Here is a 26197-nt window from a genome sequence, read left to right on the forward strand (position 1 = left end):
CCAGCCTGGTCTACAAGAGTTAGCTCCAGGACAGACTCTAAAACTGCAGCAAAACCCTGTCTCGAAAAAAAAAAAAAGTAAAGAATAATTATAAAAGACACCTGAGGCTGACTCTGGCCTCCATGCACACATAAACACATGTATACACTTGTAATGTGCAAGCATACTCACATATACACATATGCGCACGCACACCACACACACACACACCAATCTGACTTGCTGAAAGGATAGCGGAATGGATGCTCATGATTTAAAAGTCTGTGGTGCGGGAAGTGGAATCCAGGGTCTCGTGCATGCTAGACAGTGCTTTACCATCGAGCTCCATTTTCAGCTCCGTCTGGTTTTGTGTGTTTGATTCTGGCTTATTGATTATTTAATGGGCATTTTTTTGTTTTGTGTCTGTTTTTTGGAACAGGATCTCTCTACTGCCCAGTTTGGCCTTGAATTTCTGGGCTCAACTGTAGCCTCCCTAGTAGCCAAGACTACAGATGTGTCCAACCAAGCCCCAGTGGAGAGACTTTTCTGAATAGGAGAGAAACTAGGGGCCTGTGGAGGAGCTCAAATCCTATTTGAGGGCAGTGCTGCTTGCCTAAAGCTATTTTCTAATAAATTAATTCAAAGACCTTCTAGAATTCGATTTATGTAGCTTTCTGACACCTTGCTAGGTTTAAGCAATCCTCGTGCCTCAGCTCAGTTTCCCAGATAGCATAGTGCTCTCGCGCTCTCTCTCTCTCTCTCTCTCTCTCTCTCTCTCTCTCTCTCTCTCTCTCTCTCTCTCCTCCCCCCCCACCCCACAACAGGGTCTTACCATGGAGCCAGTTTGGGTTGGAATGCTACTGCTTCGGCCTCCCAAGAACAGGAAATACAAGTGTGCACCACTACACTCAACTTCTCTTTTCGTGTGTGTGTGTGTGTGTGTGTGTGTGTGTGTGTGTGTGTGTGTGTAGGCTGGAGGTAGATACAGGGTATCTTCTTCAACCGTTCTTCACTTTATTTTTTGAGACAGTCTGTTATAGAACCCAGCACTCACTGATGTGTCTGGCTTGGCTGAGCAGCAAGCCCCAGGGATCCTCCAGTCCTTGTCTCAGAGTTGGGGTCACAGATGGGTGTTGATTCACCGAACATATGTCTATACAACGCTAAGCAGAATCTGACCCAGAGATCAAGACAGCAACGAAATCCAAAGGCAAAGTTGCCAAGCCTTTTATCCCATTTTAGCCACCCATCGGACACCGTAGGCTCTAGTGAAGGGTAGGCATTTTAGCAAGGCCAGCCTGCATGCTTGTAGGAAGTGAGCCAGGCAACTCTACCCCGCAAACATCAGAGGTGTGATCTGCAGAGAAGCTACCAGGCAGCTGATAATGTCCCTCGACTGGGTGACCTCCAAAATGAATCATTCTGAAGTCAACAAAGAACAAATGCTTGTGATTTTTGCTCTGGCAGGTTGCCTGGCATCTGGGTTTCTGGATCTTACAAGGGGAGTTCTGTTGATTGAGGCTTTTCTTTGGCAACAGCTCCTCCTGCCTTTTTCGTAAGTGTAGCCATCTCAAACCCTACTGGTTTTACTTGGTATGTCCCTAAAGGGTTCCAGCTCTGGGAGCATTCCAGCCTTGTGGCTCACCTGTTGTTGATGACAAAGCTTTTGAAACCATGCTTTGAACAGGTAAGAGAGCCCAGGGATTTTAGTTTGTTCGTTTGTTGCTGTTTTGTTGTTCAGAACAGAGTTTCTCTGTATAGCCCTGGTTGTCCTAGAACTTGCTTGGTAGACCAGGCTGGCCTTAAACTCATAGAGAGACCTGCCAGCAGCTGCCTCCTGAGGGCTGGGATTAAAGGCATTCCCCATCATGCCCGGCAAGGGTATGTCTTTTGTCCCCTTGTGCTGATCCTACTGTGTAGAAAAATCTGTGACATAAAGTTAAAGTCCTGTTCAGACCCAGCACTGACAGCCACCCCTTGTGCATATATCCCACAGTGCCCTGTCTGCTTGCAATGGTGTATCTTCCTTCATCATCGCTGTCAAGTTAGGGGCCCCAGCACGGCAACATGTTGCTAGGAGCATTATTTGGAGATGGGTATGTATGTGGCCCAAGCCAAATGGAGTAGCAGGTTTCAAAGCTGTTCCGTTTGCCTGCCTCAGAGTCGCTCATCTTTCTTCACCCTCGTCAGCCCAGTAGGCAAAAAACCGGACTTCCACTGGGCACTGGCAATGCCCGCCTTCAATGTGAGCACGTCTACCCCTGTGAGTTAGAGGCTAGCTGGATTACATCGTGTTTCACAAGAGTATCCAAATGTAGTGGCAAACATCTGTAATCCCAGGGTGGCCTCAAACTTGCAATCCCCCTGCCTCAACTTTCACTTTAAAGAAATTATTCCTGAAAGCATTATTCAACTTGCGTCATTCAGTTTAAGCGTTGACAGCACAGTTGACAATGTAATTTCCTAGGCCCTGGCTTTTTAAGGAAATGCCATAAGTAGACCAAAGTAGGAGATTCCTAGGGTCTCTCCCATATCTGCATGGCTTTCCTGATCTGAATCATCCACCAGAGAAGATTCTGGATTATCTATCTCTCTGGCTAACTCAGAGCAGGTTCTAGGGGACTGGCTGCAGGTAGGTGAGTGTTTTACCTTCCTAGATTGGGAACTTCCCCAGCTACAAAAGCCAGCTTTTTTACACGTGTTCCATGCATGCTTCTCGATGCTTTTGCTGCCAAGCCAGGAGGGCTGCCGTGTCTAGGGTGATTAGCTCTGCCCGCAGCACCAGTGTTTTTAGGAGTGTTCATTTCTAAGAGTAGCACTAGCATTCTGAGGTTGATCTGGTTCTGTTTACTCCCCTCAACCCTGTTCAGCCGCTTACATCTCCTGTTCCACAAACATAACAAATTTTGGGTCTTGCACTCTGCTTCCTCAGCTTTGTTTCAAGGCCCAACCCAAATGGCTCAATTCCATCACCTCCCTGTCTCAGCTAATTGGAACCCTCCAACTCCGCCGTGGCTGTTTCCCCTCCTTGTGAGCTCTTGATCCAGTCCATAATCACATCGTGGTACCTAGTGTTTGTTTCCCTTTAAAAAGTTCAAGACCCACATGCAATGCAATTTTCTACCACATGCCCTTCGAGCAGGGCCACACAATTTTTTTTTTCTTTATCGGTCTTCCTTACAGTCCTACTACTCCAGCCTTCCAGAATGCTCAAGGGGCTTCATTCCTGCCCCTCCCCCCCCCGCCCCCCCCCCCCGCTCAACCTTGGACCACGCCCCCGAGCCTGCTCATTGGCCATTTGCTTCCCACCATGATGTTGCCTGCCACAGAGCCATCATCATCATTCCTGTCAGCAGTTGCCTCCTGTGACACGGTCTGTGGTTTAAAGGAAGACTGATTTGCGTGTGCCTGCGGCTGTGTCCGAGAGTGGTGCCCACGGAGGCCAGAGTGTGTGGTCCTCTTGTAGCTGGAGTTCCAGGCCACCCAAGGTGGGTGCTTGGTTTCAAACCTCAATCTTCTGCAAGAACAGCAAGTTCTCTTCCAGCCTCCTACAGGCAAGTTTTTAAAATTCATAAAGCCCTCGGTAAAATAGATTATCTCTGTTATCCCCACCTTACAGATAAGGAATCTCAAGTTCAGCAAGGTTGAATGTTGCCTTTGGTACACACAGCTAGAACTGTTGGGTTTAGAATTTAAATGCATCACAACTCTCATAAACTAACCTTGGCAGGAACCCTGGTGGGAGGCCATGGCCCACAAAGACGTGGAGATAACCAAAAATCACTCATCAACTTAAAATGCAAAAGACAGACCTTAGCCCAAGACAGGCAAGACTCCTAGAACAAGGTTTTTTCCTGGCCAGGACCACAGTGCTTCCCCACTATATGTGATTTAAAAATAGAGGGGATTGCTGGGCGGTGGTGGCGCACGCCTTTAATCCCAGCACTCGGGAGGCAGAGGCAGGCGGATCTCTGTGAGTTCGAGACCAGCCTGGTCTACAGAGCTAGTTCCAGGACAGGCTCCAAAGCCACAGAGAAACCCTGTCTCGAAAAACCAAAAAAAAAAAAAAAAAAAAAAAAAACAGAGGGGATTGAAGAGATGGCTCAACAATTGCTATCCCAGAAGATCTGGGTTCAATTCTCAGCACTCACTTGGCAGCTCACAACCATTTGTAACTACAGTTGCAGGGGTCCAATGCTTCCTTGGGCACCACAACATCCATTCATATTAAATAAAAACAAGAGACTGTAACTAATGGCTTAAAGGCAACATCTATCAGGCTTATGTGTTGAAACCAGAATTCTTTGGAAGTTAATGAAAATCTCCAAATAGTGGAGTCTTCAGGTGTTTGCATGAGGCTTGGACACACTCTCACTACCAAGATCAGAAAGTCAAAAAAGTGCAAAAGCAGGTCTCATGAGCAATTTCCATTTATTTGCTGATAACTGTAGTCAAACACACTTCAAACACAGCCGAAGCTAGAGTCTGTTCGTAGGATGGAGCCATTGCTTGCCAATATACGGGTGGTCCATGAAGAGTATCTTCAAACTCATCCTCAGGCTGAGGCCCAGCTCCAGGTGAGCAGCTGACAGGTGGAACCGTTCCTTCCTCAGGGGCAAGGGCTTATTCCTTGTTCTCATAATTGTGCTTTATGTGTTTCCATAGCTTCTGCATTTAAAACACAACAGCTGATTATAACCTTGCCCTCACACTTTACAACCTACCTTCATTGTCCGAAGTAAGGAATACTGAGAAATCAGCGTCAAACTCTGATTAAAAATGTACAGTAGTGCTGGGCGGTGGCGGCACACACCTTTAATCCTAGCACTTGGGAGGCAGAGGCAGGCAGACCTCTGAATTCAAAGCTAGCCAGACCTACACAGAGAAGCCCTGTCTCGAAAAACCAAAACCAAAATGAAAAGCAAAACACTCAACCTTCATTAAGTGGAAAGAGAAAATCGGACTTCCACATGAAATTAAGGCAGATTGAAAGAATGGTCCCAAACCAGAGCCACAGATGTCTGGGCTCAGGACATTTCACTAAGCCACTTTTTATTTCCTTAGACCTGAGCTGGCTACAGTTCTCCCTCCTAAAGGCATGGAAATGGGTGGGTTCTAACAACGTACTTAAGATACCTTTAGCTATCTGTGAGCATTCACGATCAATGGAAATGCTTACAAAGGTCGGAGCGGCAACACTTTTGTATGGGCAGGAAGCTACCCATGCCACTGGCAACAAGTGGACTGGGCCTTGAAAACCAGTTGCTGGGTGGTGGTGAGGCACAGTTTTTTTTTTTTTTTTTTTTGATTTTTCGAGACAGGGTTTCTCTGTAGCTTTTGGTTCCTGTCCTGGAACTAGCTCTTGTAGACCAGGCTGGCCTCGAACTCACAGAGATCCGCCTGCCTCTGCCTCCCGAGTGCTGGGATTAAAGGCGTGCGCCACCACCGCCCGGCGGTGAGGCACAGTTTTAATCCAAGCACTTGGGAGGCAGAGGCAGGTAGATCTCTGTGAGGTCGAGGTTACAGAGTGAGTTCCAGGACAGCCAGGGCTACAGAGAGAAACCCTGTCTCAAAAGAAAAGCAAATGAAGGAGCTGGAGAGATGGCTCAGTGGTTAAGAATACTGGCTGCTCTTCCAGAGTTCAGGATCAGTTCCCAGCACCCATACTGTGGCTCACAACCATCTCCATCTGTAACTGCAGTCCCAGCGGATCCAACACCCTCTTCTGACCTCCCTTGGGGAGGGGAGGGAGAGAGGGAGAGAGGGAGAGAGGGAGAGAGGGAGAGAGGGAGAGAGGGAGAGAGAGAGAGAGAGAGAGAGAGAGAGAGAGAGAGAGAGAGAGAGAGAGAGAGAGAACAGAAACCGGCACAGAGTGGAGAACAGACTGGCCATCTGGACCAGCCTTTCCCAGTACAGCCACAGCCTCATGACATAAAATACGCACAAGTACCTGCAACGGTTAAGTGAAAAAAGACTTGCCATTTCCTACTTTATGTGCCCACGTTCTCTAAGAGACACGGTGGATGCTATCTTTCAGTGTATCCTAACGGTGGCACCTCATCTGTATCCCAGGAGGTAATTACTACTATGATCTTCACTTAATGCCACCGTTAACCGGAAAGTTCCAGTATTCCCAGCCAGGACATGAGATTTTATCGCCTCCACTTCGACTGTCCTGCTGCCCTTGACACCACCCATGGAGGCAGAGGTCGGGGTTCCAACTCACTTGCCACCGTAGTTCGGACCTTTAAAGTCTCAGGCATTAGCTTTTGCAAATGAGCATGTGGGAAGTGTGGCAGGACATACCGATACTCCCAACCCCTGCAATGTGGGGTCAGTGTGAGGCCCGGGACTCATACCAGGTCAAGAGAACTGAAAGTATAATCTCAAGACAATGGACATATTTCACCCCGGTCCTGGTAAGGGAAGACTTGACTTTCGTCCTCCCTCCTTCCCAGTCACCCCTCAGGCGGGCCCAAGGTCAGGGTGGCCCAGGCCCTCACCCCCTCGTTGATGTGTTCGTAGACCGCGTCTGCGCCCTGGTCGAAAGCGCGCTCGAAGAAAAGGGCGCCCACTGCGATGGTTAGGGCGAAGGTGGAAGTCCTGCGGAACAGCAGGGAGTACAGACGTGAAGCGATTGTCGGCGCCATGTTGCCTCGCTACTGAACTGGCACCACTGAGCCTTCGTAGAGACCCTTCTCGCTACACCCAACGCGCACTGCTTTATGGGAAATGTAGTTCCTCCTCTGTATCTTGGCGTTGATATTTTGGATTACACAGAAACTAATAGCTTGCAGAGAGTACAGATTCTTACGCTGTTTATATTCACACAGCTAACGCTTGATAAAATTTATTTTCCAGTATTTCTAGTCAATTATGTCTTGCTGTAGGAATATTTTAAACTACAACTCCCAAAAGCCCTTTGGCTTCCCATCTTTCCCCGCGCTATCTTGCCTTAGTGTTCTGTCTTCGCGTACACCTTATGAAGGACTACGAATCCCATCGAGCAGAGCGCGACCGGCGAACACAAGAGGAGGAGCCCGGAGCCGTCCAGCCACGGAGCCAGGTATCTTTGGCCAGACGTCCCGGGCTGAGTTCTAGGCTGCTTCTCTCCGCAGACTATTTAGCTCTTCGTTCTGAATCCTCGCTATCAGCATTTTCTGGCATAGAGAGTGGCTAGAGAGGCGAGGGGACCTGAACTTCCGTGGCTTCATCTCACCCCCGAGCCTCGTCTTCTAGGAACCTACTCCAGGTGTAGGTTTGGAGGTGGCAAAAGTCGGGCCCTAGAAGTTTAACCCTTAGCCACGCCTCAGGAGAAAAAGGTGGCTTTGCCTTTGCCTCCTGTCCTCCAGCTCGTAGGCTTTGAAGCCAAGAACGCTGGCCTCGAAGGCGGGCGACCTGGTTGTAAAAGGCACCGTACAAATGCTTTTCTGAGGACCCCCTTCCCGGTCTTGAACTGGTCCCCAGCAGATGAATGGTCCCAGCTCGGGCTAGTGTGTGTGGGTAATGGAGAGGCCCAGCGCTTCTGGAGACTAGGACTTTGTAGAAGAGAAAGCTGAATGCTTGGACAGGTTGGTGGTGCTCTTTAAGCCTGGGTAGCCACTTAACGGAGGACTGGCTCTGTAGTAACAGCGTAAATAGGATTATGTTTGTGTGAAGTTTTAGAGGCAGTCGCAGTGCCGGGGTGCTTGACAAAGTGTGGAGTGGACTCTGAATAGGTGGCCTGAGGTCTGTTCTTGTCTGGCCATGTAACCCGTGGTAAGGAGTCGCTTCTTTTTTTTCCTAATTGCACTAGGGAGTCACTGAAGGGCTTTAAACTGGAATGTGACAAGATCTAATTTACATTTTAATGTAATCTTTCTGGCTCCTTGGTAGAAAATAGACTGAAGAGGGGAAATTATAGAGGAAGGTGATTTAGAGTAGAGTGGACTAGAATAATCTTTAGATTTGAGTTGCATTTTGGGAGGTGGGGTAGACCGAGCAAGTTAGCAAAGGTGTGTAAAAAAGAGGAATTAAAAGTCGGGCTCGTTCGTGCAGGCCTTTAGTTCAAGCAGAGAGGCAGGTGGGTCTCTGAGTTCAAGGCCAGCCAGGGCTACGTAGACAAATCCCATCCTGAAACATCCCCTCCCCTCCAAAAGGAAGAATTAACATCTAGGGTAAATCAAAGTTTGACCTCAGGGACTAAATGGTTTTTGTTTGACTGTTTTGAGACAAATTTTAACACTCGATCTGGCTGGCCTGGAACCAGCTATATAGACTAGCCTGACTCTGTCTCTGGAAGGCTGAAATTATAGACCTGCACTACCATGCCTGGCCTGTAAACGGTATGTGTGTTGAAAGTTTATTTTTTGTTACGGTAAACTATGCATATGTGTAAGGTGGGTGGAGGGGTCAGTATGCCCTCCTGGGTGGCAGTGCCCACAGAATCCAGGAGAAGGTATTGGATCCCCTGGAGCTGGAGTTAGAGGTGGTTTGTGATCTATCCTATGTAGGTGCCAGTACCAAACTTGGGTCCTCTGTTAGAGCGGTACATGCTTTTAACATGTTCTCCAGCTCTATAAATCACGTTTCATATGAGCGGTCTCTTAGATATGAAGCGGAAGCATCTAGGGCCAATGGGGCTGTGATTCTGAAGATTAGAGGGCTGGCCTGGGACTGGGTAGAGCATGAAGGCTGGCCGGGACTATAGTCCCGACACTTGGGAGGTGGTGGCAGGAGGAGCAGAAATTCAAAGTTATCCTTGGCTGCAGGGACTGCATTATAGACTCCTAGATTAAACCAAGGACTGACCTCTGGCATAGCTCTCCTGACCCTTGTGACCTTGGTTAATCCTGACTATCTACCTATTCACGTAAACTGTAGAGAGCAACAGTAAAGTCTGGTCAGGAACTAGAAGGGATGAGCTCCTCTCAGTGTGGATATTGTTGCAAAGCATCCTGGTAATTAATGTCTGACAGGAAGTTGTGAGCCTGCAGGAAAAGGCTGCTTAGGGTTTGCTGATCACCTGCAAGAGACCTACAGCACTCTTGGCTGAGTACAGGAACAGAGGACAGGGAATCACTTTTACGTGGGATGAGAACGATGGGTACAAGGAGTTAAAAGTGTGGCTCGTTTTATTTTATTTAATTTTTCTTAGTGTCATTTTTGGGGGGGGGTCTCTATTTTCTGATTATATTTTTATTAAAAACACATGTGAATCTTATAATTGAAAAAAAGCTTTTACAAAAAATTCTACTAGAAAAACTAAAAGAAGTGGCAGACACGCTCCCTCCTCCCCAGAGTCTGGCTATCTTGGGGAGAGACTGCTGATAGCAGCCATGCCTGTTTGTGTCACGGGCTGGATTTTGGGAGACTTACAATATAATCCTCCTGCCAGGCATCTGACATCATATTTATTAGCTTACTTCCCACGTTCTCTTCTAGAAGGTTCAGTGTGGCTGGCTTTATGTTGAGGTCTTTGATCCATTTGGACTTGAGTTTTGTGCATGGTGATAGATATGGGCCTATTTGCATTCTTCTACATGTTGATATCCAGTTATGCCAGCACCACTTGTTAAATATGCTTTCTTTTTTCCATTTGATATTTTTTGCGTCTTTATCAAAAATCAGGTGTTTGAAGATGTGTGGATTGATATCCGGGTCTTCTGTTTGGTTCCATTGGTCCTCCTGACTGTTCGTATGCCGATCCTAGTGTCGTTTTTAAACAGTTATTATTTTTATCTTACATGTGTGAGTGTTTTGCCTGAATGTATGTATGTTTGTGCTCCACATTTGTGCCTTGGGTCCCCAGAATGGGATCATGGGTAGTTGTGAGATGCCGTGTGGGTACTGGAGACTGAATCCAGGTCTTCTGCAAGAGAAACAAGTGCTTTAACCACTGAGCCATCAGTCAAGCCACCTCCTTCTCCTCATTATTAATATTATTATTATTATTTATTATTATGGGAGACAAGGTTTCTCTGTGTAGCGTCCTGGAACTCACTCTGAAGACCAGGCTAGCTTTAAACTTACAGAAATCTGCCTGTCTCTGCCTCCTGAGTCCTGGGATTGAACAAATGTGCCACTATGTCCAGCCTTAATTTTATTCTCATGTTTTAGGGGACTGGAGAGATGGCTCAGTGGTTAAGAGCACTGGTTGCTCTTCCAGAGGACTTGGGCTCAGTTCTCAACATCCACATCCATATAGCTGTCTGTAACCTCAGTTCCAGGCAACATGACACCCCACTCAGACATAAACAACAGTGACCATAAAGTAAAATTAAAAACAAATAAAGTAAAATATTTAATTTTTTTTTTTTTAGTAACGTGTTTAAATGCTGGGGTGGTGGCACATCCCTTTAATCCCAGGAATTAGGAGGTAGAAGAGGCAGATCTCTGTAAACTTGAGGCCAGCCTGAGCAATATAGCAAGTTCTAGGCCAACCAGGACTACATAGTAAGACCCTGTCTTGATTTTTAGCTGCCTGTTCTATAAAGAAAGTTCCAGGACAGCAAGTTCTACACAGAGAAACCCTGTCTCGAAAAACAAAACAAACAAACAAAAAATCTTTTCTATACAAGTTTTCTCTGGAACTTACTCTGTAGACCAGGCTGGCCTGTATTCAGAGATCTGCCTACCTCTACCTCGCAAATGTTGGGATTAAAGACGTGCGCCACCAGCCCAGCCATGCAGTAGTGGTGCACGCCTTTAATCCCAGCACTCAGGAGGCAGAGGCAGGCGGAAATGCTACTGAGAAACCCTGTGTCGAAAATCCAAAACAAACAAACAAACAAACAAATAAATAAATAAATAAATACGTGTGCCACCACAGCCCAGCAAAAAAAAAAAATTTTTAAGTTTTTAATGTAATTGCTGAGCCAGGCATAGTGATGCTTACCTGTAATCCCAGCAGTCTGGGAGAAGAAGGCAGAAATATTGAAAATTCGAGACCAGCCCTAGACTATGAAGTGAGACTGTCTCAGTGGGCAAAAAAAAAAATCTTCAGTGCTCTACACAAAAACTTAGGGAAATAAGAAAAACGACCTTGACGTTTTTTTGATTAGTGTTTGAACTCAGCTTGAACAAACTGAATTCCTCTAGACACTCAGCCCTCCTTTCAGCTTAATTACATCCCCTCGAACATGGAACTCCATTCATGATTTTAATATATTTGATTTTCTTTTTAGTACTTGGGATGCATAACCTAACAAGCTCAATTTCCCCAAGGATACTTAGTTACTAGCAAATTTAATTAATTAAGTTTATACTGAATTTAGATTTCTTACAAACAATTCAGTAGTTTTTAGAATTGCTTGTGCTAGGGATGGACTTCATAAACACATTTCCACACAAACTCATTATGTACTCTGGCCCTTTCCGATTATTCCCAAACATTCCCACACATAGTTTTGCTTCTACTTTCGTATCTTATATGCATTTATGATTTTTATGTATCTGTATAAAATCTAGGATCTACAGATGGAATATGATAATTGTTTTTCTGAGTCTGACTCACTTCCCTTAATATGATGTTCTCCAGTTTCATCCATTTTCCGTAAATGACATGATTTTGTTCCTTGTGGTTAGGTGAAATCCATTGTATACATGTCCCATTTCCGTAATCATTTGTCTGTTGATGGACACCTAGGCTGACCCCAGAGTGTGGCTATGAACATGTGCAGGTGTCTGTGCTGTGTTGATCTGAGGCCTTCAGATATTACCCAAGGGTGGCCTGGCTGAGTGTATGCTAACTGTATGTTCGCTTTCTGAGGAGCCGTTGTACTGATTTCCACCGTGGTGCTGACAAACACCACACACCAGCAGTGCACAGGAAGGGTCCGCTCCCGAAGTACCCTCGCCAGCATTTGTCTTCCCCGTTCTGAAGGGGTGAGATGGAGCTGGGAAGCATTTCTGTTGCTTTGAGAAAGGGTCTCTTCTCTGTGGGGGCGAGCTGACCTGGAACTCCCTGTGTAGACCAAATTGGCCTTGAACTCACAGTGACCCATCCACCTTGCTCAACCTCCCTGAGTGCTGGAATCAAAAGCATGCACCACCACACCCAGCTTACTATTTTTTAATTGAATTTTTTATATACTATGTATGTGTATATATGTTGTTGTTGCTGTTTTGTTTTTTTTGAGATAGGGTCTCTGTGTGGCCCTGGCTGTTCTTTCTTTCTCTCTCTTTCTATTCAGTACTTTTTAAAAACTTAGAACAGTGACAACAAAATTAAAGGCTCTGGAGCTGGGGATTTGTCGTGATATTTCATTTATATTTTAATAAGTAAAGCTTGCCTGAAGTTCAGAGAGTAAAACAGCTGCACTGGTCAGCCTTACAGACCAGGCAGTGGTGACACACACCTTTAATCCCAGTAGCCACACTAGTTTGCCATAGAAATCCCAGCCCTAGAGAGAACTATAAAATGGGAGGAGACAGCTCTCAGTCTCAGTCTTATTCTGAGATTCCTAGAGTCAGGATCACCATTTTTGGACTGAGGTAGAGGTAAGAGCCAGTGGCTGGCTGCTTTGCTTTTCTGGTCTTCAGGTTGAACCCAATATCTGTCTCTGGGTTTTTACTAATCGTGCTACAGCGGTTAACTCAGTTGGTGGAATGCTTACTTAATACAAAGGTCTTGGGTTTGATCTTCAGCGTGCTGTAACCTAGGAGTGAGTGAAACACACTTAACTACCTAATTCCAGCACTAGGAAGGTGGACCCCCCCCCAGAAGTTCAAGGTCATCCTCAACTGTGTGAAGGTTGAAACCAGTTTGAGCTACCTAAGACCATGCTATAACACAACACGCATGCCCACACACACAACACACACTCACACACTAGGCTCTATCCCTCACACAATATAAGAATATAAGGAAAGAGGAGGTGGACCCTAAAATGACATTTTTTAGCACCTAGATTATTCTAACACAGTCGGAGTTTCTAATCATTCACTGCTAATCCATCAACCTAAAACCATAAATCTAATATTAATTACTGATGTAGTCTTGTATATCTGATATTTCAACCCTAGATTTTAAATCAGAATCTGTCAGATACTTAAGTTTATCAGTTTTTATTTTAATGCTAAGAGTGCTTTCAAAGTGGGCTGTGATGGTGCACACCTTTAATCCCTGCACTGGAGAAGCAGAGGCAGGCAGATCTATGTGAGTTTGAGGCCAGCCAGAGCTAACAGAAACACTGTCTTTAAAAAAAAAAAAAGAGTAAATACTTTTAAATACCCCATTACATAGGTGTGTGTGTTGTGTTTTGAGACATGGTCTGGCTGTGTAGCCCAGGCTGGCCTGTGAAGTTGAGACACTCCTACCTCAAGTACCTGAATGCCGTGCTATAAAGAGATAGTTGTGCTCTGTGTCAGTTTAGGGCACTTCAGTGAGCTGGTGTTCATGCCAGTCTCATTGCTGGCTGGAACTCAAGTCCAGCAGCCTGTGGTAGTCAGAATGTTCCTATCAAGGCTGCCTTTAGGGTATGGGATAAAGTTTATTCCTCTGGGTTCTTTTCTTAGGGGTGGGGGGTGGGGCGGAATCTAGACTGATTGGTTAAAATACAGATCTCTAGGTCACTTTCCAAATCTGCTAAGTCAGAATTTTGAGACTTGGCCCAGGACACATTTTTGGTGATGAACCAAAGCCACACTGTCCTGACCAGGTGCTTTCCTGTTGCACCCCATTTTGCCCCAGGAGGCTAGTTCTGTCTTTCATTCTTTGTGTGTGTGTGCGTGTGTGTACATGTGCACATGTGGTGTATGTATGAGTTCATGGCAAGGTACAGCTGTGAAGGCCAGAGGACAGCTTTGGAGTCCATATTCTCCCTTAGTGTGGGTTCTGGTGATTTGAAGTCTGAAATTACCTTTAAGCCGGTCAGCCAGCTCCCCAGTTCAAGACTTCATTCTCTCTCTCTCTCTCTCTCTCTCTCTCTCTCTCTCTCTCTCTCTCTCTCTCTTTTGTTTTTCAAAACAGGGTTTCTCTGTAGATTTGGAGCCTGTCCTAGAACTAGCTCTTGTAGACCAGGCTGGCCTCGAACTCACAGAGATCCGCCTACCTCTGCCTCCCAAGTGCTGGCATTAAAGGCGTGCGCCACCACCGCCCGGCTGAGACTTCATTTTCAGCAGGGCTCTCACGTAGGAGCCGAAGCCATGTTGCATAGGGCTGATTTTAGGAGGGCTGCTATGATGCATGATGCAGGCCAGCAGCATCAGGGGCCTTGGCTACAAGTGAGGACGTGAGGTCTGGCTTGATGACAGGAAGGAGGAGGAGGCAGACATGGTTTGGAGTCCAGTATTTAGTTCAGGAGGCTCCTTCAGACTGTTTTTGTCTCTCCTGTGGAAACTGCGGCCTCCTGAGACCTGTCTGATGAGAAACTGTCTGCAGCTGTGGGCCAGCACCCAGAACCAGGTGCAGCCCACCTCACGTGGGGTTGCTAGGCCGGGTCTGCTTAGAACCAGGGTCTCCTTGGTGCTCACTCAGTGGGAACTGAAAGAAATATTTATTCTGTCCTTTTCAACTTCCACTCAGGTTGCTTTATCCAGGTGAACAAAGTCCTTGGAACCATCCTGGTAGTCTCCTAAGGGGGGAAAGAGTAAAATTTATCCTTTTCTGACAGATTTAAACCCAGAGTCTCAAATGTGCCAAGTAAATGCTCTACTACTGAGCCACATCTCAGTTCATACTTACAAGTTTTAAAAAAAATATTTGTGTATGTGTGTATATGAATGTTTAATCTTTGTGTGTGTGTGCGCGCGTGTGTGCACCATGTCTGTGTGTGGTGCCAGTGGAGGTCAAAAGAGGACATTGAATCCTCTGGACCTGTAGATAGGGATTGAGTCTCTCACAACTCAATGTGGGGGCTGAGGACTGGACACTGGTCCTCTGTAAGAGCACTGAGCACTGTCAACCACTGAGCCTTCTCTCCACTCCCTTTGGGGGGCAGGGTCTCACTATGTAACCATGACTGGCCTAGAAATTGCAATGTAGACCAGTCTGGGCTCAAACTCACAAAGGTCTGCCTGTACCTTCAGTGTGCTGGGAATAAAAGCATGAGACACCAGTCTGTTCAGTCCCCACTTTTTGAAGGGAATATTTTTGGTTTTATAGGTTTTCAAACAATCTACATTAAATATAGAACTTCTTATAAGAATAACAAAATGCAAAGTGAAATAAAGTACATGTAATTCCTGAGCCAGGAATAGCCACAGTAAATGCTCTATGTCAGTTCTAGTCTTTATGTTCTTTACGTATGTAGTGGAGGAAGATTTATTTTCTTAAAGATTTATTTAGCTGGGTGGTGGTGGTGAACGCCTTAATCACAGCACTTAGGAGGCAGAGGCAGGTGGATCTTTGTGAGTTCCAGGCCAGCCTGGTCTATAAGAGCTAGTTCCAAGACAGCTAGGACTGTTTTGCAGAGAAACCCTGTCTCGAAAAACAAACAACAACAACAACAAAAAAAAAGTTTATTTAGCTGAGTGGCAGTGGCACACACCTTTAATCCTAATACTCAGGAGACAGGACAGGATCTCTGAGATCAAGGCCAGCCTGGTCTACAGAGTGAGTTACAGGACAGCCAGAACTATACAGAGAAACCCTGTGTCGAAAAACAAAGTACACACAACAGAGAAGCAAAAGATTTATTTTTATGTACGTTGGTGTTTCGCCTGCATGTATGTCTGTGTGAGGGTGTCAGATCCAGAGGGTGTCTAGAACTAGAGTTGTAGATAGTTGTGAGCTGCTATGTAGGTGCTAGGAATTGAACCTGGGTACTCTGGATGAACAGCCAATGTTCTTAACTGCTGAGCCATCCCTCCAGCCAGGAGGAAGATTCTTTTGCTTTGAGAAATGGTATTCTGTTGTGTATGGTTGTAATGATAAACTATTTTCCACTTAAAATTAAGAGCAGCTGTTCAAGAATTTCCTTTGACTTTACTTGTACTTTTGCTGTTTGTGTGTTTGAGACAAGGTCGTGTGTGTGTCCCAGGCTGGCCAAAATTCATTTTGTAGCCAAGGCCAGCTTTAAACTCCTGTTCCTCTTGTCTCACCTACTATGGCTGGGACTACTTGCATGACTCACTACACTTAGCCTTTCTAGGGCTTCTTTGTCTAAAGTGGTCTTGCTGTTGCTCAGCCTGGCCTTTAATCCTGGGATCAAGTGACTCTTACCTCCAGTCACCTGCCAAGTAGTTTAGTGACTATGGTACCAGCCTTTAACTGTGGCTCACATCCTGTTCCTGCTCTCCCAACAGTGCTCTCTGTGTGGACTGTTTGCGGACCGAAATGAGGGTTGTGGTAGAACTAACACACCAAGCTTTGTGGACTGTGCTGTTGAGCTCCCACCCCACCCCACATGGAACTCTGAGCAGCTTGCCTGGCATGTAGCTAGCAGTGGGTACCACCAGCTGCTCCTGGTTTTGCACAGTCAGATTTTAGTGTTCGCAGTCACAAAATATGCCTGGGAAGCCAGATGTGGCTCACACCTTCAATCCCAGCACGCAGGCAGAGGCAGATCTCCGTGAGTTCCAGGCCAGCCAGGGCTACATTGTGAAAGCCTGTTTCAAAACAAAAACTGCCTACACTCGTGTGACCAAAAGGGCCTCAGAGTTCAGATTTTTAATCTGAAAGGATGAGTTTGACTTTCTGACCATCATGAAGTTTCAAATTTTGAGCATTTTTGGGTTTTCACATTAGGTCATTCAACTGTGTCCTATGACTTTGTGACCTTCTGTGTCTTTCTTGGAGGAGTTCCCTGTCCCAATGGGGTTCTGGGGCACAAAGCTTGACAATCTGCAGTGGCAGATCTGTCAGCCAGCCCGAGCACATACCTAGTGGTCCTTGTGAGAGCAGACACTGGGTTTTCTGGTGAACAGAGAGGTGAATACATGAATGGGGAATACGGTGCCTTAGAGTTGTGTGTGTGGAGGAGGGGCTTCGGTGATGCAGCTCAGAAATGTGTGCACCTGTGGCAATCACAGATTGTTAAATGCTTTTTGTTGTTGGTTTGGTTTGGGTTTTTTTGTTTTTAAGACCAGGCGGGCCTGGAATTCTCTATGTAGACCAGACTGGCCTTGACCTTACAGATCACCTGCCTCTACCCCCCAGTATGGGATTAAAGGTGTGCACTACAGCATCCAGCTGTTAGATGGTCTCTGAAATTCATGTATTCCACTCCATTGTCTTTGATGCATAATAAATCACCCCCCTCAAAAAACAAAACTTGGTGACTTAAATCAATATTTTTGTTTTGTTTTTTGAGACGAGGTCTTACACTGTTTGGCCTTGAACTTATTAAGTAGACTAGACTGGCTTTGAACTCCCCGTGATCCACCTGCCTTTGTCTCCAGCACGTGCTGCCAACAAACATTTATTATTTTATTATCATCTCATGTTATTTTTGAGGATCAGGAATTTGGTCGGGGCTTCACTGGATGATTCTAGTCAGACTGTCAGCCAGAGTATAGTCATCTGAGATTGGCCTGGGCTGGAAGGAAGCATCTAGGAGTGGGGAAGTGGGGTGTCAGGGTCTCAGCCCCTGACCATGTGGGCTTTACCATCAACACTGTTGACTCTGGTAGCTAGCTACCCACAGACTGGAGTGACTGACTAGAGAGAGAGCCAAGTTGAGTTGTAACTTGTCCTTGGAAGTAGCATGTCTCTTCTTGGTCATATAGATCAACCCTGACACAGTTTGAGAAGGAACTGTACCAGGAGGAAGAATCACTGGGTGTAGGGGCTGGCCGCTCCTTCCACAATGGGTACCATTGGTGTGCCAAGTGCTCAGCATATGTGACAGGTCAGAAGCTTCTTGGAAAACCTCCCAGATGAAGTACAGAGGGAAATTTATAGCCATGGGCAGTAGGGACTTGAGTTCAGACCTGGGTCGAGGGCTTGCAGGTGCTTCTCAATTGGTGCTTCATTTTGGACTAACCAATGGGCTTCTGATGCCCAGTATCCTATGTGTTCCAGCATTTGGTATTTTAAGTACAGTTCCTATGGAAGGTGTGTAACCACCTTAAGTTAGGAACTCGGTACTTAGGAAGAACTAGCTTTCAGGGGTCGGTCCACGCAGCCCCTGCTCTCCACTTCAGCATCATCTACCACCCTAGACTGTTACTCTGAGGACTTGGGAGCAGCACCTGCTTAGATCCTGGCCCTGACCCAGACTACCCAATTGGTAGGCCCTCAACAGCCTTAGCTTGCTGGGAATGAGGTGATGCAGTTCATCCAGAGTGGCTAGCAGGCAAGCAGGGCTGAGGACTGGATGAGACAGTGTTTGCAGTGCAGCCTTGCAGCACCTGTAAGTGCTCCTGTATACAAGGCCCACTGCATTTCCTTGGCACTTCGGAGCAGGGTCCGGAGCAGGCAGCTTTGGACCACCACCACAGACCAGTTCTGATGCCATCAATTCCCAGCGGCAAACATGGCACTGGGACCCTGCTGTGCTATTCGTGGGCATGTGATAAGGCTGGGCTTTACTGTTTACCCGGGTCCGATGGTGACATAATTAGAAGAAATGGCAGGTGAGCGTGAGGGCAGCGTGTGGTGAGCACAAGTCCAGGGTAATTGCAGCCACATTCCAGCTCCTGGTCAGGCCAAGCTGTGGCTTATTTTAGCCCTGTGCCAAAGATGCACACAGTGGGAGGAACGATTCTGATGAAGCGCGAATGTCTGCCCTGCTCCGGGATGTTTTGGCTGTGGAGCCTCCAGCACAGCATGGCTCAATATTACTAGCCTTTAGGATAAGACCGTGTTATCACAAGCAATAATTGTTGCCGTTATTGTTAACTCTGCCAGCTGTGAGCAGGTGAGATGTACTGAGGAGCTGCTTCTCATGTTGCACCTCAAAAGGACCTCTGAAAGTGAAATAAGAATGAAATGGAGGCCGCCAGTGGTGGCCCACACCTTTAATCCCAGCACTCGGAAGGCAGAGACAGGTAAATCTCAGAATTCGAGGCCAGCCTGGTCTGCAAGAGCTGGTTTCAGGACAACCAGGGCAAACACAGAGAAACACAGAAAAACCCAAAAAAGAGGGTGGGGGTCTGGGGATCTGTAGCTCAGTGAAGGGCACTTGCCGAGTGTACACAAGGCTCCGTTCAATCTCCAAACTGGAGAGGTGGCTCAGCCATTAAGAGTACTAACTGCTCTTCCAGAGGACCCAGGTTAAGTTCCTAGCGTCCGCATGGGGGCTCAAAGCCATCTATAACTCCAATTCCAGCACCCTCTTCTGGCCTCTGTGCGTACTGCACATGTGTGATACATATACACATATGCAGACAAAGCACTCATACAGGTAAGAATAAATTTTAAAAAACATTTCTAAAGAATGAAAGTGAGACACTAGCATACATGAATCAAAGCTGGAGCTGTTTCCCTTACCCCCTCCCCCGTCTCTTTTCTTCCCTCTTGTACCTCTATGGTAGAGGGTGCTCACTGAGCCTGTAAGGTCATCAGGTGCAGTGAGACAGCTAGGACAGGGTAAGTTCCATGGGCAGCAGCTACACAGCAGAACAGCTCTGCAAGAGCCAGGTATCCTGTGTGAGAGGCCTGCCTGCTTGGCTTTTCCAAAAAGGGCCTGTGAGGAAATGGCATCCAGCAAGGTGGAGGGAGGGTTTGGCTCTGCAAGCCACTCACTTATTCTGCAGGCAGTGTGTTCCTGGCAGTTGGTGGGCTAGACAGAGTTCTTTGCCCTTGAGCCTGTGTTCTGGAAGGAGAAGGAGACCCACAAGAGAATAAGCCTTCATGTGAAGTGGGATATCAGGGTCCTGAGGCATTGTTTGACTACAGTTTTCAAAGGGTGGCTGGAGTGGTGGTGCACAATTAATCTCAGCACTCAGGAGGCAGAGGCAGGCAGATCTCTGAATTAGAGGCTAACCTGGTCTACAGAATATACAGAGTATATTCCAGGACAACCAGAGCTACACAGAGAAACCATGTCTCAAAACAGAAATAAAGTACTGCATATGTATATTTTTTCTTGTCATTATTCCCTATATAATACAAGAAAACAACTGATTCCATAACATTTACATATACTAGATATTATAAATACTCTAGATGACGTAAAATAGACAAGAGGCTGTGTGTGGGTTAGATGGAAATTCTGTGACATTTTATATAAAGGATGAGCTGGGGAAGGTGATATTCATGAGGGTCCTGGAACCCATCCCTTGTGGATGCTGAAGAGTCATTGTGCTGTGAGCTGTGAGACCTGGTTTATAGCTACGGGCACACTTAGTACTTGAAATCACTTAGCAGAGGGCATTGGGATTAGAATCTGCTGTGTGGTCCCAGAAGACCTAAGTCTGACTAGCTTAAGCATTGTTCTCTGGCCATGAATAACCAGCCCTGGCATCTGGTGAAGCTTTGGGGGAGCCAGCAGATAGTGTTATAGCCATGGACCTGGTTCCTGGGAGTGGGTTGGTGGTACCACCTGTGTTCTTGGTGGGGCGTGGGGGCTGGATCACTCTGTTCCGGACAGGCCTAGCTCACACTGCTGAAGATGAGGATGAATCATGGCGGAGAAGGTCAGCTTAGTCAGCACCCCACGCTGCTGTCTGGGCCCAGTGCATAGACACTCCAGCTGTCTCCCTTCTGCCAACTCAGGGTCAAGGAGCACAGCGGCACAGGGTGTGCTTTGTGCCAGGATGCCTGGCTGTGGCATGAATGATTCTGTTTACAGTGTGGCAAGATGCTGTAGCTGGCTCGCAGGTTCTGTAGGCTGTCCCTAAATATGTGCCCTAGCCCTTAGTGGGAGGCAGCTGGATCAGGTGTCTAGAATGTCTTGTCTGACCTTGTTTAGGCCAGCTCCTGCCAATGGCTTCCTTTGATTGAGCACCTGGCTATGAGGTAAAAAGCTCTGAGCCTCTTCTGTTGTCCCTGGGCAGTGCAGGCTGTGGAGCCATCATGCAGTGTGGGAATCAGTCTGGCCTGTGGTGCAGAGGGTCCAGTCCCTCCTCTGTCTTTAGTGCTGTGGACTTTGGAAGCTCTGTGGTCCTCTCTTAGACTCACTTGTCTTATCTGCAGTGTAAATTGGCTATTTCCAGGGCTCACTTGAACACTGGCATCCAGTTTCAGCACCCTGTACTAACAGCCATCAGTAAGCTAAATGCTGATAGCTAGGGTTTCCTGAGGACCTCGGTGGGCCTGGTGCTGTGTTCAGTGAAGACACGAATGCTCTGATGCTCACCGCCATCCATGGCCACTCTGACATCCCTGCTTTCATAAGGAACAGTCAGAATCAAATGACTGCTCAGACCAAAGCTAGAAAGCAGTTCCCAAACCGGGCGGTGGTGGCGCACACCTTTAATCCCAGCACTCAGAAGGCAGAGGCAGGTGGATATCTGTGAGTATGAGGTCAGACTGTCTACAGAGTGAGTTCCAGGACTGGCTCCATAGCTAGCTACTAAGAAACTCTATCTTAAAAAAAAAAATACAGCCCCTCTGGGGCTTATTTGGTTTCTGGTGTGGCTGAGCAGGCAGTCAGAGAGGCGTGTGGCCTTGATTTCCTAGTGGGCTAGTGTTTGCAGTGGTGTGAATAGAGGCTTCCCTGTTCTGAAACCTGTTCTATGGCCAGGGCACCCCATAGTACCTCTCTGATCCTCAGCCTTCTCTCTCATTCCTAAGTAGGTTTCAATATGTACATTTGGGGCTTCAAAGGGGCCAGCATGGTACTGGGGGTGAGTGAAAAGTCAGTACGTTTGTTGGAAACTGAAGTGGTTAGTAGTGCAGACAGCCCACCCGGGTAATGTGGCCTTGCCTGAGTGACTTTGTTTCTTGGGGTCTCAGTGCCCTTCTCCTGAAGTCTCATGGGCATCCATTGCAGGTCATGCGAGGCTTTGTGGGACGATGCATGCAAAACTCTCAGCCAGTGTATGACATGCTCAGAACCGCAGCTCCAATGCTTCCTGAGCACTTGCTTGATGCTGAACATGAAGTTTCCGTTCATAGCCATTTTATTTGTGGTGCTAGGGACTGAGCCCATTGCACACGAGTGCTGAGCAAGTGCTTTGCCGCTGAACTGTAGCCTGGCCTTAATATGTAAGTTTGTGTCGGCGACCATTCAGATCCACTGCCTCATATTCACACAGGAAATTGTAGGTGTCAAGAAGGGACAGTGACTTGCACAAGGTCACACGGCTGGCTTCTCTGTGCTCTGGTTTTGTCCACCTCCGTCTGTTGCAGAGCCAGAGCCACTGCTCCTGTTCATGTCAGTCTCCCAGGGGGATACCTTCCTCCGCCCCTCCTTTTCCCATTACTCTCCACAGCCAGCAGCTCCTTGGAGCTTCAAGCTCTGTGAATGGCTTGGTTAAGCACTCGGCCGTTAAGCGTTCATCTCTTACAATTTCAATCCAATTCCTATAAGTTTATTGGCAAGACGGGGTGCATTAGAGCTGCCAAATTTAATAGATCAAGTCCTCGTGTCTGGGATGCAGTTTCTTGGAAGTAATGGGAGAAGAGAGGTTTTATACGTTTTCATTTGGAATGACTAGCTGTTCCTGATCCCATTACAGCCCCTGACTTAATGGCTGCCATCCCTGTCTGCAGCAGGAGTAACTTTCCCCATCAGCCTGCTTAGTGCCTGAACCATCCAGGGCAACTGTGTCTCTCCTTCTCTCCCAGTCCCTTCTTCCTGAGCTGTGTTCCCCCATCTGTTTGCTCTGTGGATTGAGTCCCAGAGTCAGCCTAGTTTGCCAGGTGCATGGCAGTCTGCGGCTTTGACTACTTCAGGCAGCTACCTTGTAACCTCGGGAAGTCATTTCCATCTTCCTCTGGGCCTCAGGAGCCTCTTTTGTCATAGGAGGGGTTGCTCTGACTTGGTCTTTGCAGTCTTTCTTGAAAACTCCAGTGGGCTACAAGATGCAGGACTTGGCCGTGGAGCTGACAAAAATCATTGTCCACCTTGGGCTGCAGGCTCCTGGCGTGGGAATGGTGGCGAGGGAACTGTTGTTGAAGGGCCTTAAGAACTGCAGTACTCTCGTTTCCGTCTGAGGCGGGCTGGGGAGCTCTCCCAAGCTGCAGTAGTAGTCTCCTTAGGAAGCTGCTGGCACCTGCTGTGAAGCTCGCTGGCTTCCCTGAGCACTAAGCTGGCTGTAGGAGGGGGGACCCTTGGCAACAACAGAATTTTTAGGGGGCCTGTATTTGCTTTTGCTTCCCAGCTGTATGACATTAGGCAAATTACTTCCTCCCTCTGAACCCCAGTTGTCCCAAAGGGAATGCGGTGATTCATTGATTTATTCTGCAAATGCTTGATTGCCTACCTACTCTGTTCAAGTATCATTTAGGTGCTGGGGCACCTAAGAGACAGCAGAATAGACTTGCCTTCTTGGGTTTACATTCTTGCTGGAAAAGAAAGACAGTGACATAACAAGTAATTATTGCTCTCTAAAGGAGGTAAGTGCTGCGAGGAAAAGGAAAGCAGCTCCTGTGTGTTCAGGTCCAGGGTCATGGCGTTTGAGCAGAGATCAAAGGACTGAGTGAGCAAGTGTCACAAGTGTCTGACGGGCAGCATCCAGGTCAGCCGCAGCAAGTATAAGCGCAGGAAGGCGACCACATGCCTGACGTGTGAGGAGCAGAGAGGACACAGGAGGTCGGGGTCCGGACAGAGGCTAGTCAGAGGGCTTAAGGTGATGTCCTCCAGCCTGTCCACTCCTAGAGTTACCTAAAAGCTTAAAAAGATACACCTCCAGCCGGGTGTGGTGGCGCACGCCTTTGATCCCAGCACTTGGGAGGCAGAGGCTCTGGGAGGCAGAGGCAGTTGGAACTCTGTGAGTTCAAGGCCAGCCTGGTCTACAGAGTGAGTTCTGGGACAGCCAGGGTGGTTTTTTTAGAGAGACCCTGTCTTGAAAAAGCAAAATAGATAAATAAATAAATATAAAGAAGTTGTAGCTCAGCCAGTGTTCGAGACTGTAGAGCAGAAGTGTAAGCCCTCTGGAGTGAGGTCTGCCACCCCTAACTGTCATCCGAGAAACTCCCCAGGAAGCAAGGCCCCAAGCTGCCGCGCTCAGTGAGCGCACGTGATCTGCTCTTCAACTGTCTGACCAATGCTTTGTTGGCTCTGCAGGGGTGGAGCATTTGGTGGAGGTGGCCATGGGGAAGCGATACTTCTGTGATTACTGTGACCGCTCCTTCCAGGACAACCTCCACAATCGGAAGAAGCACCTAAACGGGCTGCAGCACCTCAAGGCCAAGAAGGTGTGGTACGACATGTTCCGAGGTGGGTGCTCGCGGCTCAGTGACTGGGCCTCTTCAGGGACAGACTGCAGTGGCCTCTTTTTTTAAGTATTTATTTTTATTGTATATATGTTAGTATTTGCCTGCACATATGTAAGTACAGAAGGTCAGAAGAAGGTATCAGATGCCCTGCAGTGGAGTTAAGGGTGGTCGTGAAGCACCATGTAGGTGCTATAAATTGAACCCAGGTCCTCTTCTGCTCTTTTTTTAATTGCATGTGGGATGTGTGTGTGCGTGTGTGTATTTGCCCAGTGTGAATGTATGTGGAGGTCAGAGGACAGCTTATGGGGATAACACAATAAATAACACCTTTATTTCAAGCACTCCGGAGGCAGAGGCAGGTGAATCTCTAGGAGTTTGAGCAAGGCCAGCCTGGTCCACATAGTGAGTTCCAGGCTAGCCAGGCCTTGTGTCAAAAAAACCAACAAAGCCAAGGGCTGAGGCAATAACTCAGACGGATTGTGTGCCTAGCATGCAGAAGACTTTATATTTGATTCCCAGCATTGCAAAGGCAGTAAGGCAAAAACCGAGTAGAGAGATGGATAGGAGCTGTACTGAGCCAGCTGAAAGGTACAGGAGATTGGCATTGAGGCTACAGTGGACCAGGAGTCCCTGGACTGAGATGGGGTAGTATTGGTGCATTGAAGACTCTGGACAGAGCCCAGATTTCGGAAGCTAAAAACTTAGTCTTAGCAGCCAAGAAGACTTGAGAAGGGAAGCCATTTCTTTCTCTGAGTAACTCTGTACAATAGTGACTCGCAACCCTGACTATGCGTTAAGATTACTTAGGAACCTTTAAGGAAAAGATGATAGCTAAACTTAGTAACTTGGTGCTGTTACTTGGGAACCTGAAGCAAGACTATCTTGAGGGCAGCAGTTTTATGTTTTTTAGATTTTTTTAATTTACTTTTATTTTGTGTGCCTTGGTGCTGTGCCTGCATGTCCGTCTGTATAAGAACTGGAGTTATAGACAGCCACGAGCTGCCATGTGGGCGCTGGGAACTGAACCCTGGTCCTCTGGAAGAGCAGCCAGTGCTCTTAACCACTGAGACATCTCTCCAGCCCCTTGCTTTATTTTTTTAAACAAGATCTTACTGTAGCACAGGAGACCTGGAACCTGGAACTCACTTTGTAGCCCAAGCTGGCCTTGACCTTGCAGCAATTCTCCTGCATCAGCCTTCACAGGCACGAATCACCAAGCCAACCTGCACTACTATAATAGCTTATCTCAGTCAAAACAAAACATTGATCCCCTGACACAATCTCCAGATTCAGGTTGCCGGGTGAGGGGTTTTGTTTGTTTAAAGACAGAGACTCACTTTGTAGTCTGGTTGTCTGGAACTCACCATGTCAGGACTGCCTCCCGTCCCCAGGGCCAGGGAAGGTCATCTGGTGACAGGTTCAACACTTACCGCATTGACATCTGTGTAGACTAGAGCAGCTGTAGGACTGGGAGGAAGGACGGGGTCTCATTTGCTCTGTACCAAATACTCAGCCTGGCACGGTGCCTGGTACACAGGAAGGATATGCTTAGTGAGTGTTTGAGAGATGAAGGGCTAAACTGAGCAAACAAGCATGGAGCAGCTGGGTATTTGGGATGGTGAAGCTTGAAGGATTGATACTTCAGGTCACATGTCATGCAGGGAAGCAGGGCCTCTCTGAGCAGAGCCTGGGTTCTGTTCACTTTCTCAGTCTGGCATCCTTCAGGGGCACTGAGGAATTTTTAGCAATTATTATGACTCTCCCTCTTGGAGAAATTAAAGCAGATCCTGGAAAAAGTGCATACCTATAATCCCAGCACTCAGGAAACTGAGGTAGGAGGATGAAGAGTTTAAGATGGCCAGGGCAATACAGTGAGTTCAAGGCCAGCCAGGGCTATTTAATGAGATCCTGCCCAAAGAGGAAAAATACAGGCGGAACCTGAGAATCAAGGCCTATAATTAATTCCAGCACACAGGAGGATGAAGCAGGAGGATAAGTTCAAGACCTACTGAACTACAGAGACCCTGA

The 26197-nt window shown here is 47.3% G+C and overlaps 2 protein-coding genes across 4 annotated transcripts in view; one reads left to right on the forward strand and one right to left on the reverse strand.

The window, feature by feature from the left end:
- Nucleotides 1-4393: 4393 nt before the first annotated feature.
- Uqcr10 (ubiquinol-cytochrome c reductase, complex III subunit X) lies at nt 4394-6666 on the reverse strand. Its single transcript, XM_075944131.1, has 2 exons — nt 6483-6666; nt 4394-4647 (listed from the first exon to the last, which is right to left on the reverse strand). The coding sequence occupies exons 1-2, from the start codon at nt 6627-6629 to the stop codon at nt 4603-4605; spliced, it is 192 nt and encodes a 63-aa protein (XP_075800246.1). The 5' UTR covers nt 6630-6666; the 3' UTR covers nt 4394-4602.
- Nucleotides 6667-6947: 281 nt separating this feature from the next.
- Zmat5 (zinc finger matrin-type 5) overlaps nt 6948-26197 on the forward strand; it is a 29027-nt gene continuing 9777 nt past the window's right edge. Inside the window, exons 1-2 of one of the 3 annotated variants that reach the window (XM_075944136.1) lie at nt 6948-7045; nt 24018-24170. In XM_075944136.1, the coding sequence (XP_075800251.1) occupies nt 24044-24170 (127 nt within the window). In that variant the 5' untranslated portion in view covers nt 6948-7045; nt 24018-24043. Of the gene's footprint in view, nt 8304-24017; nt 24171-26197 lie in introns of all 3 variants that reach the window. The other 2 variants (XM_075944138.1, XM_075944137.1) reach the window with 2 other exon arrangements.

Source organism: Microtus pennsylvanicus, chromosome 12 (assembly GCF_037038515.1).
Source record: "Microtus pennsylvanicus isolate mMicPen1 chromosome 12, mMicPen1.hap1, whole genome shotgun sequence".
Classification (NCBI taxonomy): Eukaryota; Metazoa; Chordata; class Mammalia; order Rodentia; family Cricetidae; genus Microtus; species Microtus pennsylvanicus.